Source organism: Aulonocara stuartgranti, assembly GCF_965226115.1.
Source record: "Aulonocara stuartgranti genome assembly, chromosome: 8".
Lineage (NCBI taxonomy): Eukaryota > Metazoa > Chordata > Actinopteri > Cichliformes > Cichlidae > Aulonocara > Aulonocara stuartgranti.
Genome location: NC_138959.1, coordinates 9787524 through 9804558, shown reverse-complemented (window position 1 = coordinate 9804558; position 17035 = coordinate 9787524). Strand labels below are relative to the sequence as shown.

At 39.8% G+C, this 17035-nt stretch overlaps 1 protein-coding gene across 1 annotated transcript in view; it reads left to right on the top strand.

Moving 5' to 3' along the window:
* LOC309712490 (protein kinase C epsilon type-like) overlaps positions 1 to 17035 on the top strand; it is a 53514-nt gene that overhangs the window by 23676 nt on the left and 12803 nt on the right. Inside the window, exons 2-5 of the mRNA XM_082543307.1 lie at positions 3188 to 3251; positions 14263 to 14428; positions 14518 to 14552; positions 16586 to 16674. Coding sequence (XP_082399433.1) covers positions 3188 to 3251; positions 14263 to 14428; positions 14518 to 14552; positions 16586 to 16674 — 354 coding nt within the window. The remainder of the gene's footprint in view (positions 1 to 3187; positions 3252 to 14262; positions 14429 to 14517; positions 14553 to 16585; positions 16675 to 17035) is intronic.

Sequence of the window (17035 nt, the reverse complement as noted above, 5' to 3'; positions counted from 1 at the left end):
ACTTTAATTTATTCATTTTATATAGAGGATGAATGGATTATAACTGTACTGTACATACATCTCATACTGCCTTCATTCCAGACGTCCTCTATCAACTAGTCGCTGTTTTGGCAACTCTAAATATCTTTGAGTATAAGAATAGACACTAATATCTTACCACATTTATAATGTGTAGATACCTTCAGAATTGGGCTTGCTGGTGATCTAAAAATAAAAGGTTTGGATGAGACTTGGATGCGATGTGACTTGTCCAAGATGCCAGTGCTGCAAATTTGTTCGCCATAAACTCACACAAGAGAATGTTTTGCCAAGGTGCTCATTGGACTCTGTGCTGAGGAAGGTTTTACTGGGCTGAGCTTTTTACTATCAAGAAATTCTCTACTATATTTATTTAAATTGCATTATGCAGCCATAAACATTTTGATTGCTGCTCTCTATAATAACAGCAATTTCCCTTACGTTAAAATGCAGGAAGTTAATATTAGAGCTTAATAATCGCCGTATGTAAATGATCTTGTGCTGCACACACTGGATGAGCAGTGTTATTTAGCAGGAAGGGACACTTGCTATTTGGTTTAGCCTAACAAGTCATTGCAAACAGTATGCTGCAAACACAGATGACAACCTGCTCATTTTTTAACCATTGATAAGCTGAAGTTTATACGAAATCTGACTGTATTCCATACAATGTCTGTTCCTTTATTTGCGTTACTAGTGAGTTGCCTTTAACCCATTTTTTTTCTATTTTGATGCCTTTATTTTCCTAAAGTTTTGAGTTTGGTTTTTCTGAGGTATTTTTTAGATCAGCAAAGTTGACTGAGGACCCAGTCAACCACTCGTCCAGATATAGGACCTCGTGTTTTTAAGCCTCGAGCTTGAAAGGTAACGATAGCAAGCTGCATACACACATAGCACATAGGCAACACAGAAACACTCATATCTACTAATTAGTACTAACATACTAGAATTTCAGTCATGAAAACGAATGCAGAAAGTTCTTCGATTGTCTGTATGACACAGTAATTTGTTAAGTAATTCTCCAAAAGGTCCAAAAACTCAATCTCAGTCTCTTTTATAAAAACACAGCAGTGAAAAATGTGACTTGAGTACATTTTGCAGGTACGTATCTTGATTGTGTGCAGTTTATCAGTGCAGTTGAGTTAAAATTGACAAGAAAACACAATCAAATGTCAGCAGTAATCAAGCTGTGATACTGTAGACTGTGTTGAAGTGAAGGTGGTGGTAAAGGTGATGATAATGATGACGGTGTGAGAATACCGATCACACTGGGGAACGTGGTGAGGGGCATGAAGAGAAGGCAGGAAATGGCTGTCCTGTCTTTTAGATAGTCTCAGAGAATAGCAAAACATATCCGTTACACTTCCTGAAGACACAGTCATGACCAAAGACCAAAGATATCCAGTTTCAATCACTTAAAAACAACCAAACCTCTCAATTAGATTTACCCAGACCGAATACTTTACTCCCATCTTCTCACTGGCCGACGCTCTTATTAATATTTTTGTACTAGAGAACACATGCATGTGACACTTGTATACACAGAAAACTTTCCAATGGAGAATCCTTTCATGCCGCTGCAGCTCCTGTTTTCTGTCTCGCCTGTCTTCAAACCTCATCTGTCATGCTCGGGAAGCAGATGTGAGTGCTGAAATCTGCTCGCATACACACATTTCTCATGAGACAGGTGTTTGGAAAGGGGAATGACAGACGAGCGGTGTTGAGGTTACATCTTCATCGATGGCTGAATTCCTTTCATACTTGATGTGTAAAGCGCCTAAGTGTGCCCAATTCATCTACCATCCAGCCGCACCTGGGTATGAATGGGCGCACCACGACTGGGAATAGCGTGAAAGGTTCACGCAAGCTTACCAGATTTTGGAGATCTGAGTCGACTGATATTTGATATGTAGTTGAACGGGAGCTATAGAGAATATTCAAACAAACGTAAAAATAAGAAAATACTTAAAATTGAGCCTAATTTAATGGTCGATGTCAAACATTGTACATGATCACAAACAGGGTGTATCAAATAAATAAATCAAATAAACGACTCATGTCTGTGCAACACAATACGATAAAAAAAGATTTATGCCCAAAGTACCATGCATTTTTGTTATATGAGCATATGGTAAAACATTAAATTTAACAGATTAGGGTCAAATTAAATTGATTTGATTGGTATACATTTAATTTTTACCAAGTGCATTCTCCTTAATGATTAATTATTTGAATAAATAAACCTTTGATTTTACTTTTTTTTGTTGTTACTCAAAATTACTCAAAAGAATTATAATTGTAAGAAGGTGTGTAAAAGATGATTAATTAGTTTTAGTACAATTCAGCAACGATGGGAATGTTTAGTTTTCTGGTTGAGTTAGCGAGTACATGCATAGTATCACAAGCATCATAAGAAATGCACTACCTAAGTCAAACTTATGTCATGTTTGACTTCAGATTAATGTCAAAAACCCCTGAATTGGATAAATGGAGTAAAATGGAAGGATGGAAGGATTCTCTAATCACCCCCAAAGACCTCAGCAGAAATGCTGAAGCTTTGTATTATGCTAAGCTCTATTTCATTTTACACCAGCTATTAACATGCGTTCTGTACTTTTACATCCTGCTTGAATGTGGTTGTTAAAGCAGCCACGTTATAAAGTGAAAAAGTGAATGCTGTCTGGATGCCGTCCTTGAATTTATTTATTTATTTATTTATTTTTGTTCTACACAAACGCTGCAAAGTGATGGAGACAAACTCACCTCGCCAAAGGCAAAAAAGGTTGAGCCAGTACAGCTGTATCACCTTCTGTGTGAAATTTGCTGCTCTACTTACCTACTTACCTAGCTGAAGGACGAATAAAGATAGTGGTGCCTTTGCATTTATTATATGTTGTTTACAATATATCTGAAAATGCAGATAATTGCTTACATATAATCTTTATGCATAATTGCATTTAATACCAGGAGTACATGGGGGCTAAAAGAGTGTAACCATAATAATATGGAGTGTCGGGGCGGAGTGTAATCTAGTCAAGATAATGACCTCTTGCATGTGCACTGGTGTGTTTGTTTGTGCTGGAGGACTGCCCCCGTGCCGCACTCACTGTTCAGTCGTGTTATTTCTTGCTGATTTACTCTCCGTTTCTTTCTTTCTTCCTCTACACAGATTGACTTGGAGCCGGAAGGGAAGGTGTACGTGGTCATTGATCTGTCCGGATCCTCCACTGAAGGTAAGATCACCACGAAGCACCATTATACAAAGAGGGAGAGAGAAATGCACAAAAATATGCACGCATGCACGCACACATGTGCAAAGCTGGCAGTAACAAACATGAAAAGGAAGAATTTATAACCGTCTTTTAATACAAATGTAGTTTTGTATAGTATAGTGCTTAACATTAGTGCCAACCCTAAAAGCCCTTACACACCGAGTGCATTGTAAAACAGCGGCACTCACTTTTATTTATATAGCACTAAATCACAACAACAGTTGCCTCAAGGTGCTTTATATTATAAGGTAAAGACAACAACACAATGATACAGAGCAAACCCCAGCAATCAAATGACCCCCTTATGAGCAAGCACTTTGATGACAGTGCTTCCAAATGCAGTCATCTGAATGGTCAGATCTTCTCATTCACATCTGAAAAATTGGTAAATATTATACATGAAATGTCTGGTATGTAAACACCTTTACGCTAACCTTAGGCAATCAGGATATTTTTGTTTAAGAGTGGCAGTCAGGGAACCCAGGAAATATTAATTGTAACTGATGCTCAAGAACTATTCAGTGTTCACTGTCTGTTTTGCCCTTCTCCAAAAGATAAGGGTAGGACTACCTGCGATGACTTAGACCTCACATGGCTGAATGATTGTGTAATAGGGCAAACATGCCAGTAAGTATTTTCCTTACCCTTAGCATTAAAATAGCATCGAATATTTTCTTTTATTCTGCATTTAGCTCTGTTTTTTTCTCTCTGATATGACTGATATGTTCAGGTGTTTATAAGTATTGCTAAATGTTGGGTCTTAGATCCCGAGCAGGTAGCATAGAGAGGCTTTTAGCTGTGTGTGAAAAACAGCTTTGTTTTCTCAGTGGAAACAAAGGGAGTGATACTAGTGATCCAAAACAGTAAAGCGGTTCGGTGTATGATTAAAAACCGTAGCTCGCTGCCACTAAAATGTTCCTTAGAGTTGAGAGAACTGCATGCATACCGACGGTTGACCAATTTTTGACACGAGCATGCTAACTGGTGTGGAGGTGAAGAAAAGAGTGTTTACAAGGTGGTAGCGATGTTAGTCGACAGGATTCAGAGGGAGTCAGATACTTCAGGGACAAAGTAAGAGAGGTGAGATTGAACTGGGTTGTGCGGTGGAGAGATACTTGTTAAAATGGGAGAAGAGTGTAGAACATGGAGCTACCAGGCAGAAGGAAAAATGGCCAAAGATGAGGTTTGTGGATGGAGCGAGAGGACATGCAGATAGATGGTGTGACAGACGAATGTGCAGAGCACAGGAAGAGATGGAAACAGGCGATGCGCTGTGACGACCCTAACAGGAACATCTGAATAAGGTCTGCATGAATCTATTGATTACTGAAGCTTCTTGCCAGTTTAGTTTTGGTGTGCATAAAAAGCATCTATCCTTAATGTTAATTGTGTTATTGGCTGGGCTCATTATATTTTTCTGCATGGAAAGCAGCCGATAATTTGCAATAATGTGACACGTGTAATGTTCAGCCGTCCCGAATTCCGCCCACATAATGCATTTTATATGTGAAAAGGTCTATCAGTAAGTACTGAATCATAAAAGATTAATGCAACATATTAATAATAAATCAGTCATCAATTTTATTTCATCATCAGCTCATTGTTTAGCTTTCTAGCACTCAGCTTGCTGTTTTAACAGCATTGTTTTCAGCTGCAGCGGGCGGGTGTTTCTTTTTTTTGTGTGTGTGTGCGTAAAAAGCTCTAAAAACCCTCTACCCGTGTGAGTAGCTGGTAAACATCGTGGATATTTTAGCAGGTAAACAGAAAGATATTTCCCTTAGGGGTTTTGAGTGAATGTTGCACTCACATCTGCCAGGTGCGAAGACACACAACTCAAAATAAATGATAATGTTGCTCTGTGACTGGCGACCGTGTAAATAAGCACGTCAGCACACTGAGCGATTTTCCGTTGATTAGATGTCCAAAAGAAATGGTACATAACTGGGCTGAAATTGTACTTACAAGCTGGAATTGCACCTGTAATCTTATCTTTGCTACATCAGCACTTAAAGTACCGAGCGACTCAAATGCTGAATGAGAAAACGACACGCCATGGTCTTAGACTGCTTATAGAAGGGACAGAGGGCCGGCCGTGAGGTAACTCAGAGGTTCAGAGATATGATGATGGCTGGTTGACAACCCTACAAACCAAACTTGGTCACGGGAGTTTCAGATTAAGCAATACTGAAACCTCAGACTTGGATTTGAGCAGTTTCTTCTGTTTTTATGGCACTGCCTTGTATCATTACACCTAACATGCTATCATATGATGCAAGCAAGTTAGTATAGCGTTGTTCTTCTTTTCTAGCCTTGAAGCATAAAATACAGTTTGATTACCAAAGGACTGATTCATGTTTTTAATAGCTGTTGTATATACATGCAACATCACAAAGATTATTCTCTCCCATTACATTGTGCTCAGTTTTCTGAGTGTTTTCTAACTCATCTAGTCATTAACATCATCAAATGTAAACATAATTTTAGAATGTAAAATGTTAATCAAATGAAAAGAGACACAGTTTTATTAATAATTCAAAATGCAGCATGTAGATATTTAGATAGCTCTCGGGTAGCCCAGAATCTCACTGACTGACTCTGGCATTTAATAGTCTATACCATTACTTAACAATCTTTGGGCTGAAATTGGGTTTTATCATGACATTTTATGTTATTTTAGCAAAATATTAGGACTTAAGTGTGAATACTGAATATTTATAAATTATAATCAAGCTGCTCCGGCTTAAAGGGATCTATATTTAGCCGGGGATCTCAAGGGATTTGCAGCGGTTACAAAAAAGCCAGAATTTCTTGGTTCTAGGACTCAGTGTTACGTTATATCAGGAGGAACACCATTTTTAACCACGCAGCAGAAGAAAGTTGAAGACAATGAAAATATATAAATAAATAAAATTTAGAAATGCTTTTTAGCTAATTGACGAAATCAGGAAATAGACAGTATCATGGACAGATTTGCCACTCAGCACACATATAATGCACACTGGAAACAAATACACTAGTGTACTTGACATTAAATACGAAAACAACCAAATGTATTAACTAGGGCTGCCACAAACGATTATTTTGATAGTTGACTAGTCACCGATTATTTTTGCGATTAGTCGACTAATCAGATCGTGCATCCATTGGACGTACAGCGTACAGCTTATTGCACCAGCAGCATCTGCTCTTACATAACTATCATTAGCTTACAGCTTTAAGTGTTTAAGATATGTGCTAACTAAAAATAAAGACAAGATGATAGTTTATTAAATTTTAATGAAATTTGCAGATTGTTTCGGTGAAGTTCAATAAACTCCTTGCTATCTAAAATATAACAGGACACCGGAGTATATTCTCGAGCATCTCACACTTCTGATAATCAGCTGTCTGCTTGACGTTTATTCAGCTGTGTAAAAACTATAACTTTAATCTCAGCCAAACCGATTTACTCAGGAACAAATAAAATACTACAAAAAGCCAAACAATAACATTTTTAAGTTATCTAAGTGACTTATATATGTTTAACCTGAGTAGCGAAAGACAGCGGTGGGTTTGAAAACGATTTGCTGGGAGTCTCACGGGCCCTAGTGAGCCTTGCCCCTGGCTAGCTATCGAGCTAGTGGGTAACAGACGTCTCTGAAAACGTTGGAGCGCTTTTGAAAATATGTGGTGTCTTGATAAACTGAGCAGATATTTGAGGTTTACACAGCTACATTCTCGCCTGAAAATATGTTAAACGTTTATTTTGTGACCCAGAAAGAATAATAATAGTAAAACTAACTAGCTTCCGCCATTGTTGGAAACTGAGCTGGGCTGCGCTATGAATTGTGGGACAGAGCTACTTCTCCTTCTTCGGGGTTTAACGGCTGCTGGCATCCTTGTACATGCAGTGCTGCCATCTTCTGTTTCAGTCCGTTATTACACTCTTAAATCCTACTACTTATTCCTGCGTCTTTTGTGATCTTACAAAGCTTCAAACGACGCATCGACTGTTAAATCAGTCGTCGACGATTCTGATAGTCTACGTAATCGTGACTAGTCGACTAATCGTGGCAGCCCTAGCATTAACGTCATCGCCATGGAGACCTAAAACATTAGAGTAAGTCATTGTCTTGAGGAAGAAAGAAGGGTAATAATACTCAGTCGCCACCTCCAGTCATTTCAAGTCACCTGGGAGGAATTTGCATATTTGTGCACCTTTTCCCCCGGATACAAACGGAAAGAATGAGTTGGTGCAAAACACCAGGAGTGCAACTTCGAAATCACTGTCTTCAGGCTTCTCATTGGGATTTTGCACACCATTTATATAAAGTCTTCGGTGAACCGATGCTGCTACGTGTTTTCTAAGAAAATCTGCACAGAGAATTAAATATAATCTTTATCGGCCTTCACCGGAGTGGCAGGGCTCAATGTTCAATAAAATAACTCACATTTTAAATTATAACTTGCTAATTTTTGTGGTTTTTAATGAAAGTTCTGATGATTTTCTATTAGCAGGAAAAACCTTGAGTGGAAATCAGACAAACAGCTGTGTGAAAAGAGTTTCTGAGAGACGTTCCAGGTATTTTGTAAAGAAAAAAATCGTCTTTTCTCTGTGTGCATCCTTGCCAGTTCCTTGCTTTGAAATGTAAGAAAAAAACTGAATCCAAAGCCCTTCCTGTTTTCCTAGAAAGCTTAAGAGCTCACAGACCCTTCTCTCTCCTTCTCCGTTTTCCCGTCTCCTCTGTTTGTTTACGTCGATTAAACACGGAAACATCTAGAAGATCTTTATCGAGTCGGTCTCTCCGCACACATTCTCTCACTCACATGCTGCCTGATAAGAGTGATTTTCACCTGCACCTGTGTATCCTCGCACCTGGTTATAAATAGAAGCAGCTCTGTGCCCTCCGGTGAAATTGTGCATGTATATATCCGTCTGCGAGCGCGCTTGTGTGAGGGTGGTGGGATAGCCTGAGCAGGGGAGGGTGCAGCGGTGTAACGCAGAGAGCAGTAGAGAGTGGAGATAGAGGGAGTGGATTCTTAAAATAGTAGGTGAGATTGAGCCACAGATTACATACAAACACACGCGCACACTCACACACATGCACAGTCTCAGGCGTCCATGTCAAGCCCTCCTCATCGACGATTGGACACTCGGCTGTGACCTCACGACCCACTCTCCTCCCACTCCTGAACTTCCTGAGTTCAGCTGGCTTGAGTGCTCGAGCTAATGTATGCTGATAAAAACAAATGGTGTGTGTGTGTGTGTGCGTCCTGATAGGAGGGATGGAGAGATGGAGGGTGAGAAATAGAGGATGAGGTGGTATTTTTAGCAGATTTATTTTTTTCCCCTTGCTGCAATCTGTTCTCTGCAGCTTCGGAGGCTGGAAGGATGTGTTCCTCTCCTTTTTTTTTCTTCCTCTTTAATTCTCGTCTCTCCTCTCCATCCTCCTGCATCTGTTGTTCTCAGGAAGCAAATAACAATAATCTGACCTAATCTGTCCATCTGTAGACTCTCCATCGGTATTTCTCGATCGCTGCTTTCATGTTCTTCAGCAGATTGTCTTCCTTTTTGAGTCCCTCCACCACCCCACCCCAGCGCCATTTTGTCAAATAAAGCCGATTTCCTTTAAAGCTTAAGTCATAACCTTCGTGGTAATTGCGTACTTGCATCTACAACAGGAGAATTTCAGGCTAAACTTTTTCCAAGAAAGGCTTATTGTTTTTCAGTGCAGCCTTTGTTTATCCAAATTAATCAGATAGTTAACAGAACATTTTCAGTGCAATGAAGAAATAATACAAATAATTTTCCTCAACTCTATAAAGACTTTTTCTACTTTAGGTTTTTCAATAAAATCTAGTGTTATTTTGAATTTCTGTCTGTTCTCTGCAGTAAGATTTAGTTTAGTTCAGTCAAAAAAAAAAAGGCTGATGGGGGTATGTGTCTACTAAAAACCTCGGACGGGTTTGAATGCTGGTGACCTTAACCTCAAGGTCAGAGATCAGAGGTCAAGTTTTTTGAAAATCTTATGAAGGTGATAACTCTTGAATGAGGTGATGTTGGATTTTCAAATTGGTACCATAGGTGTGCCGACTAGAAACCTGAGGGGTAACAAAGGCAGTCGCAAGTACTTTTAAGACCAGTAAGCATCGATGCTGTGTGTACTGGATGGGAAAGAGCACATGAGCTTATTATTCATGGACGTTCCCATAATGAATCAACTAAAACAGCCTGATACAACACTGATGCATTTTAATTAAACTTAAGTGTTAATCCATTAAAAATAGATGTGGAGGCCACCATGTTGCCCGCCATCTTGAATACAGTGGCCAAGGTGGACATCGCTGTTCCGCCTAATTGCACTTTATCTATGTGACTAGAGACCGGCCACATGTGTAATAGGCCTTATAACTTACCGTTAATGTAAAGATCAGAAATAGCTTTTTCAAATTCTATTAGTTAGCATTTTTACATGTATAATTTAATGATCTCTTTCTCATTATGCCTCCCCCTGCACTATTTCCTCACCTCAGGCTTCGTCTCCTAAACTGAAGTCAGGGCTTTAACACACAAAAACATACACAAACATGCTTATTAACTTCTGATATTGATATATAGTAGATTTGAGGGCAAACAAATTCAGTGCTAACTCAGTGATATGTTGATAATAGGAGGAACTTAGAGGAGGCATCTGCATCTTCGTGAGCCTTCACCAGAGTGGCAAGGCTGTGGCAGGATGTGGGCGGCGACCTCACACACAGAAGTCCTGTTGTTCCATAAATATTTAAGACTCAACATTGGTTAACAGATTTTTATGTATTTTCCTGATATTCTGGCCCATTTGTTAAACACAAATGTATTTCAGTATTGTGTAAAATAGATCACATTTTAAATAAATAAAAACTTGTTACATATCTTTTTAATCACAGTCCTGATGGTTTTCCTTTGGTGGAAGAGCAGATGTTTTATAAGCAGAGAGCAGAAATCAGACAAACAGCACTATGAAAAGGATTTCTGAGAGAAGAAGTTCCAGGTATTTTGGATAGAAAACCTTTTCTCTGTGTGCATCCTTGCCAGTTCCCTCCTTTGAAATGTAAAACAAACCAAACTCCAAACCCGAAGTCCTTCCTGTTTTCCTAGAAAACTTCAGAGTCACAGGCTTTCCTTTCTCTTTCTGTTTTGAGTACTTTTTAGTGTAAACGTTTAGCTGCATTTTGGTAGTCAAGGGAAGATTAGATATACTAAAATATATAAGCATATATATCAATGTGAAATATTTTAAATTCATTACATTAAGAGGAGAAACACCAGACATTTAAAGGTCTACGATGCCGTGTTGCACTTTCCATTTGTGTTAATAGAATATAAGCAAATTTGAACTTTGCAGTTAAATTTGTTGAATTTGATCTGGTTTCTGTCCAATTGCTAATTCAGGCACTTCACATCCAGCGAGCCGGTGATGACCAGGTTATGGTTAACCAAAGATTCAGATGGAAATTTCCCTTCTTTGGCAAATGTAATTCTTGTAACTGAAGAAGTGCAGAGAGGTGGTTTCAAAGGTAACACCGACTAGTATGTGACCCATCGTGTGTGCAACCTTACCCTAACCAGGTCACTGAAGACCTGCTGCATGTTGGGAGGTATAACGAGTACGGTGGCGCGATGCTAGAGTTTCAAGCTCGATACTATGAGGGAAAAAGAAGCTTCCTTTAACTGCTTCCTTATTCACAAGAGGTGGATAGACAGATCAGCATATCATTAATATCAATTACTATATGAGTAACAGTAATATAGTAGTAATAACACTAAATTAATACAATAACAGAAAAAGGTTTACACACATGAGTCTACAGTCTAATTTAGGATTTAAAAAGAAGCTGACACACCTGACATCAATGTTTTTTTGGGGGGTGAAAGCATGCACATTGAGGTTTCTGGTGTGTCTTTCCACGATGCCAGCAATTAAGCAGTAATTGCAGGGGAATGGGTTTAAAATTCCTCAGTATTTTAATGAAACTGCTGACATTTGTTAAATACCACAAAAGAAAGCGATGTGGTGCATCGCCCACTAATCTGCAAATTTATTTAAGATGTTCAAAGTGTCGCTTTCATTTTTTTTTTCAGTGCTTTCACTTCATTTTCTCTGAGCAGCTCAGCTTTACTTCCACAAACATATCGATAAACGGCTTCGGCATTAGAGGGACCGTCTCCACGGCTATTTCTTCTTTTCCGGAAATGCAGCTTAATTTTTTTGTTTTGTTCTTAATTTAATTTAAATTTATATTTAGATACGATTTCATGCTTTCGGATCCTTCTTCAAAAGCGAATCGCCTGCTTGCCTGTGCATGTGTGTGTCTGTGCATTTGTGTATGTGTGTGTGGTGACGTGTACATTTATTGGGTGACCACCCGGCTTGTCCAGAGTACGCTTGTCTCTACGGTGATAACTCTTACCTGTTGTTATGCCTCCTCAACTCTTCTTGTTAACATGCTTGTGTGTGTGTGTGTGTGTGTGTGTGTGTGTGTGTGTGTGTGTGTGTGTGTGTGTGTGTGACTTTGTGTGTGACTTTGTGTGTCCTAGACAGATGGATGATGTATTATGTAAAACAAAGTGATCCCAGTAATGGCCTGTTTAGCTGCCACCCTGACCAACACCAGCATCTCACACACACACAGTTACACACAAAAACTCACACTTACACACACATACACAGAGTCCCTAGACAGCCTGTCTGTAATCGAACTCTGGAGAGGCTCAGCGGTAACCACATCTATAACGCACCCTGGAGAGAGATGCTGGGCGAGTGAAAAGAAAGGCAAACTAGGACAGGAGCGCGGAGAGAAGGAGCGCGTGTGGGAGGGAGAGTGGAGGTGGTTCTCTTGTCTTAAGGTTGCCCTCGGAAAGCATTTATCTTCCAGGGGAGATGCAGAGAGGAAGTGAACAACTGATTGGATGGCACTGGCTGAGGAGGAGTATTTTAATATGCTATCCTTCGTTTTAGTGCCCACACATGAAAGTATAAATAGCCCGCACACGTACGTATGCATAGGCCGCTGGTAGGTGTGGGGTGTTGTGTGAGAAAGAAGGGGTGGGGGGGTGACAGAGGAAGATGAGAGGCCGCTGAATGATTAAACGTCCTCGGCAACACGATGCAAATGATCCTTATTTGTACAATCGAAGCAGCTCAGTGATGTGTGTGAATACTCTGAGCCAAGACTGACTCAGAAAACCATAAAACTCAAGACAGTTTTTTGCACATTTAACTGTGAGGCCAACTTTTTCTACTTCGAGTATGATACCGATACCTTCACTACAGCAGTCTGCTGGCGATGACCTGATACCAGCGCTGAATCAATAAACTGTGTTCATATCTGTGAGGAAAATACTGGGAATAATTCTTGATCTGTAACACAATGTCAGGCTACTTTGTTTTCCTAACAAATAAATACATATGCATATAACAACAGGCCCAAAACAAACAAATTAAACAATAAAAAAAATTGCATTCATCTAATTTACTCACACTAGTCTCTTTTCAGCTCAGTGTAGGAGTCATTAAGCTCCTGCTTGCTGTTTTTCCTGCTCCTGCACACGTCGCACGTGGACCTGACAAGAGACAACCAAAGTTAAATAATAATTTGAACATGCCGGGATGTTAGGTTATCATAAATGCACTGAAAGGTTTCCAGCAGGTGTTACACTGGACCAGCCTGCTTGTAGTTTCTGCTTTGTGTAATGTGTCTCTGACCGAACATAACCGGCGAAAGTGAACGAGCGAGAAAGAGAAACAAAAACAATGTCGCGTCAGCGCTTCTCAGTCATGTCGACTCACTTGACTCACAGTTTGCAGTTAAGTTAAATGGTTTATAAACAAACAAAGACAAGCTGTTGACATAGCGAGCGTGGAAAACGCTCCAAACTGCCAACCCTTTGCTGTTAACTTCCTACGAGCTCTGCTGCTACCTGCTGCTGACCTGTGGACGGTATACACAGGAAAACACTGAATAGATTGGCACGTTGTCGCTGATCCAGCTCTTTAACATCAGACTGTTGCATCATTAAGAGTACATGTTGCTCATGTACTTGTGACTAGAGTTATTGTAGCATTATGTTTTCTTTTAGTTTCATATTTTTTTTCACAAACAAAATCAGCTGCAGCAGATTTATATAACAAAACAAAATTCAGGTACTATTATAATTTTCCAGTATGTTTATAAATGAACCAGATAACAATATAAATTTATAAGTTCCTCTTTTTTCCTCATCCCCTTAATTTTCCTGCTTTGATTAGTTGCTCATACCGAGGCTCACGGCTGGTAGCTCACTCTGAGCGCTGGTTAGCTTTAGCCACCTTTGTTAGCTTCTTTAAAACGATTAAGAGTCTCACTAGGTTTGCTGTTGTACACATTTTCACACCGTTTACTTACCTGTGCCGGTGTGTGTGTGTTCCACATGCACGAAATTGGCCAACTCACAATCAGTCATATGGAAGGCTGACCGGCTGGTCACTGGTCATGGTGGAAAACACTGGAAATTGGCTGATTAAGTCATGTGGACATAAGTAAACATAGCACACAAAATCCCTCTAGTGCCTGCTCTGTTGACAAAATTGAAAAAGACTTAAACTAAAGAGCTAAAGACATTTTCTATAATTGTTTTAAACTAGTTATATGGAAAGGACTGGTCTTTGTATAGTAAGTTTCTAGTCTGATCATAATGATCACGCCATGACATCACAAGAACTGTTTGCCTTTTCCCACATTTTCACACGACGTTTTATTCTCAGCACTTAAGAGCCTTATCTAGCTTCCATCCACACCTATGGCCATTTCAAAATCACCAGTTAACCTAACATGCATGTCTTAGGACTGTGGGAGGAAGTAGGTGAGAGAACCCACACAGGCTGTGAGGCGACAGTCCAAATCAGTGCTCTGCAGCGCATCGCTGTTTGCTAACCATCATAACCTTGACTGTTTTTCCTTTCCTCTGCAGCTTCAGGAACCAACGAGAATGAGGAGCGCGTGTTTCGCGAGAGGATCGGCCCTCGCCGGCGACAGGGCGCCGTCCGTAGGCGCGTCCATCAAGTCAATGGACACAAGTTCATGGCCACCTATCTTAGACAGCCGACCTACTGCTCACACTGCAGAGATTTCATCTGGTGGGTGAAACATCTATCGCATGTATCTGACCCCTTTTGCTTGCTGTGATGCTGCTGAAATGTTGACTCCTCTGTGTGTGATCTGATAGGGGCGTGCTGGGGAAGCAGGGATACCAGTGTCAGGGTGAGTACTTTTCTCCGGCAGACTCCAATTTCTGAAGTAACATTGCGTATCATTTATTATTCAAGCATGAGAACACAAGAGGGATTACATGTTGCTGAGTGACAACTGTGATTTGGTCCCACGCCATCACCCCAGAGCCACGCATTTACAGCATTACACGAGCAGAAAACAAAATGAAGCATAATATTATAATATTAAAAATTACATGCACAGGCTTTTTTTTTCTTCTCTGTGCTTGCAAATATCCTAAAAATTCAGCTTGAACTCGTAGTGTTATTTAACAGACTCTTTAGGGTACTTCATTACTTCACTTCATAATGCAGCCTGTGGAGGTGCGGGTGGAAGATGTTATGCAGCTTAGCGGTGGAAAAGGTGAAGGTGGAGTGGTTGAAACTGTGCAGCCAGCAAAAGTTGTGCCTCTCTTACCTTTGCTTTAATGCGAATGCAGTTTACCTGCTGTTAACCTCACATTTGTGGCAACTTTAAAGAGTTTTAAAAATCCTCAGAGTCTGTGAGTACTCTTCCTGCCAGGCTTATACATTAAACATTAAATACTTGTGTATATTTTCAGCATTTCGCATCATTTTAACCCAGTTTTATTTTAAAACTCGAATGATATTCACCATATTCGTATTACTTATACTGTCGGTCGTTCAACCAATGAGAATTTGGTCAGATGGGAGCAACTAACAGTCAAAACATTACTTAACTGAGTCATTAATGAAGAATGAAGAATGAGTTCAACAGTTCAGCCCCTCCATCTGCAACCCTACCGAGGCCTGTGCTGAAGTAATTTGGCCTTTGATAAATAAGCCTTAAATCCATTCATCTGGTACGCCAACTGGACTTCCTGGATCATATTTTATTGTCTCACCTGTAGTTTAAACAGCATGCCTCTATCAACACAGCTGTCTGTGGTTAAACGCGGTGCATTTCTTCTTTCCCCTGGTTTAAATATGCAACCATAATAAAGATGTTTTGATAACAGAATGGTGTTTAGGTGTCAAAATGATTCTCTGCGCAGCAGGTGGTTGAGCTATGCAGTTTTCATTGATGCATATGGGCTCGAATTTCACTCGAACCGAAGCATATTTTTTATGTTTCATGTGGGTTGTTTTTGTTTTGTTTTGTGACACTACAACAGTACACCTGAGTGCATCCTGTAAAGATAGAGGAAGGGAACGGAAGCTGCTCATGTGCTCCTGTTGACGTGTTGCTTATACTGCACAGTCTGTGTAGACTAATCGTTGCTTGTGAATATGAAAGTAATGGATATTAACAAAGACAAATGGAAACTAATTCTGTTTTTTGCTGAATTATCCATTGTTAATGTCTCCTAGTGAGTTGTGCTGCCTATGAAAATTCTTTCGTTTGTGCTTTTTATTCATTTAACCTTCATTCATTCATTTAACCGAGAAAATGTAACTCCCACGATTAAAATCCCTTACGGCTAAGTTAGGAAGCAGCTCAGTCAGCAGGCTAATAGTACCTGCACAGATATGGATAGATAGATATACACAAGTTAAGGAATATATTGTTAAATAATCATTATTCAGCTACTCTTCGAAGTCTTTTTCGTGTTAGATTTGTAGGCCTAATTAGGTCTTTCTCATTAATGAAGAGCCGTGCAGAGGATGTGTGGCTGTCAGTGGTAATGCTCACTCACCAACATTCTGTTGTAGACTGTAATTATTTGTGATTTTAGTTAGTTAGCCTTTTCATATTGATATTCAGAGCGGGTCAACCAGATCTTTCAGGATTGGTCGGCAGTGGCATGAAGAAGTGTGCGGCTGCATTGCAGTGCTTTGTTGAACTACACTTGCCTCCCAGTTCATACTTAATTTTGTGTAAATATGATCTGAGATATGATAAGAACAGATAAGGCTTTCTTATAGCTTGCTGTTTGTTTGCAGCTGGAAAAATCAGATTAGCACACTTTGAGATGAAGCTGATGTCCCTCTGCCTCTCACACATCTGTTGTTCAAAATGAAAATATGTTTATTTGACCAAGGTTGTGTGTGAATGCCTTTTAGTGTGCACGTGTGTTGTCCACAAACGCTGCCATGAGCTGATCATCACCAAGTGTGCCGGCATGAAGAAGCAGGAAGACACACCTGAGGAGGTACACACGTCTGCAAACACTCAGCTGCACGGAGACTTTGCAGGAATGAGAGGATTTTTAGTGGACCTCAGTTCATTATTTGCTAACTAAAGGCTCAACTGAAGTTTATTAATTGTTTTTTATTCAGAAATCATAACTTAGACAGTGAGAAGAGCACATATAAAGATATACCAAGTAGTCTTGTGGCCCTTATGCATAGAAAGCGGTGTGCACTGTGGCTAATACTAGTTGGTTGAACTTTGTGCGCTGCCTGTGCTGTTGTTTCCAGGAAAATTAAACAGGTTTAAATGGTTATGTTAGCATTGTTCCATAATTTAACCCCAACAATAGAAATACAAATGATCTTTTAATACTTTTGCTA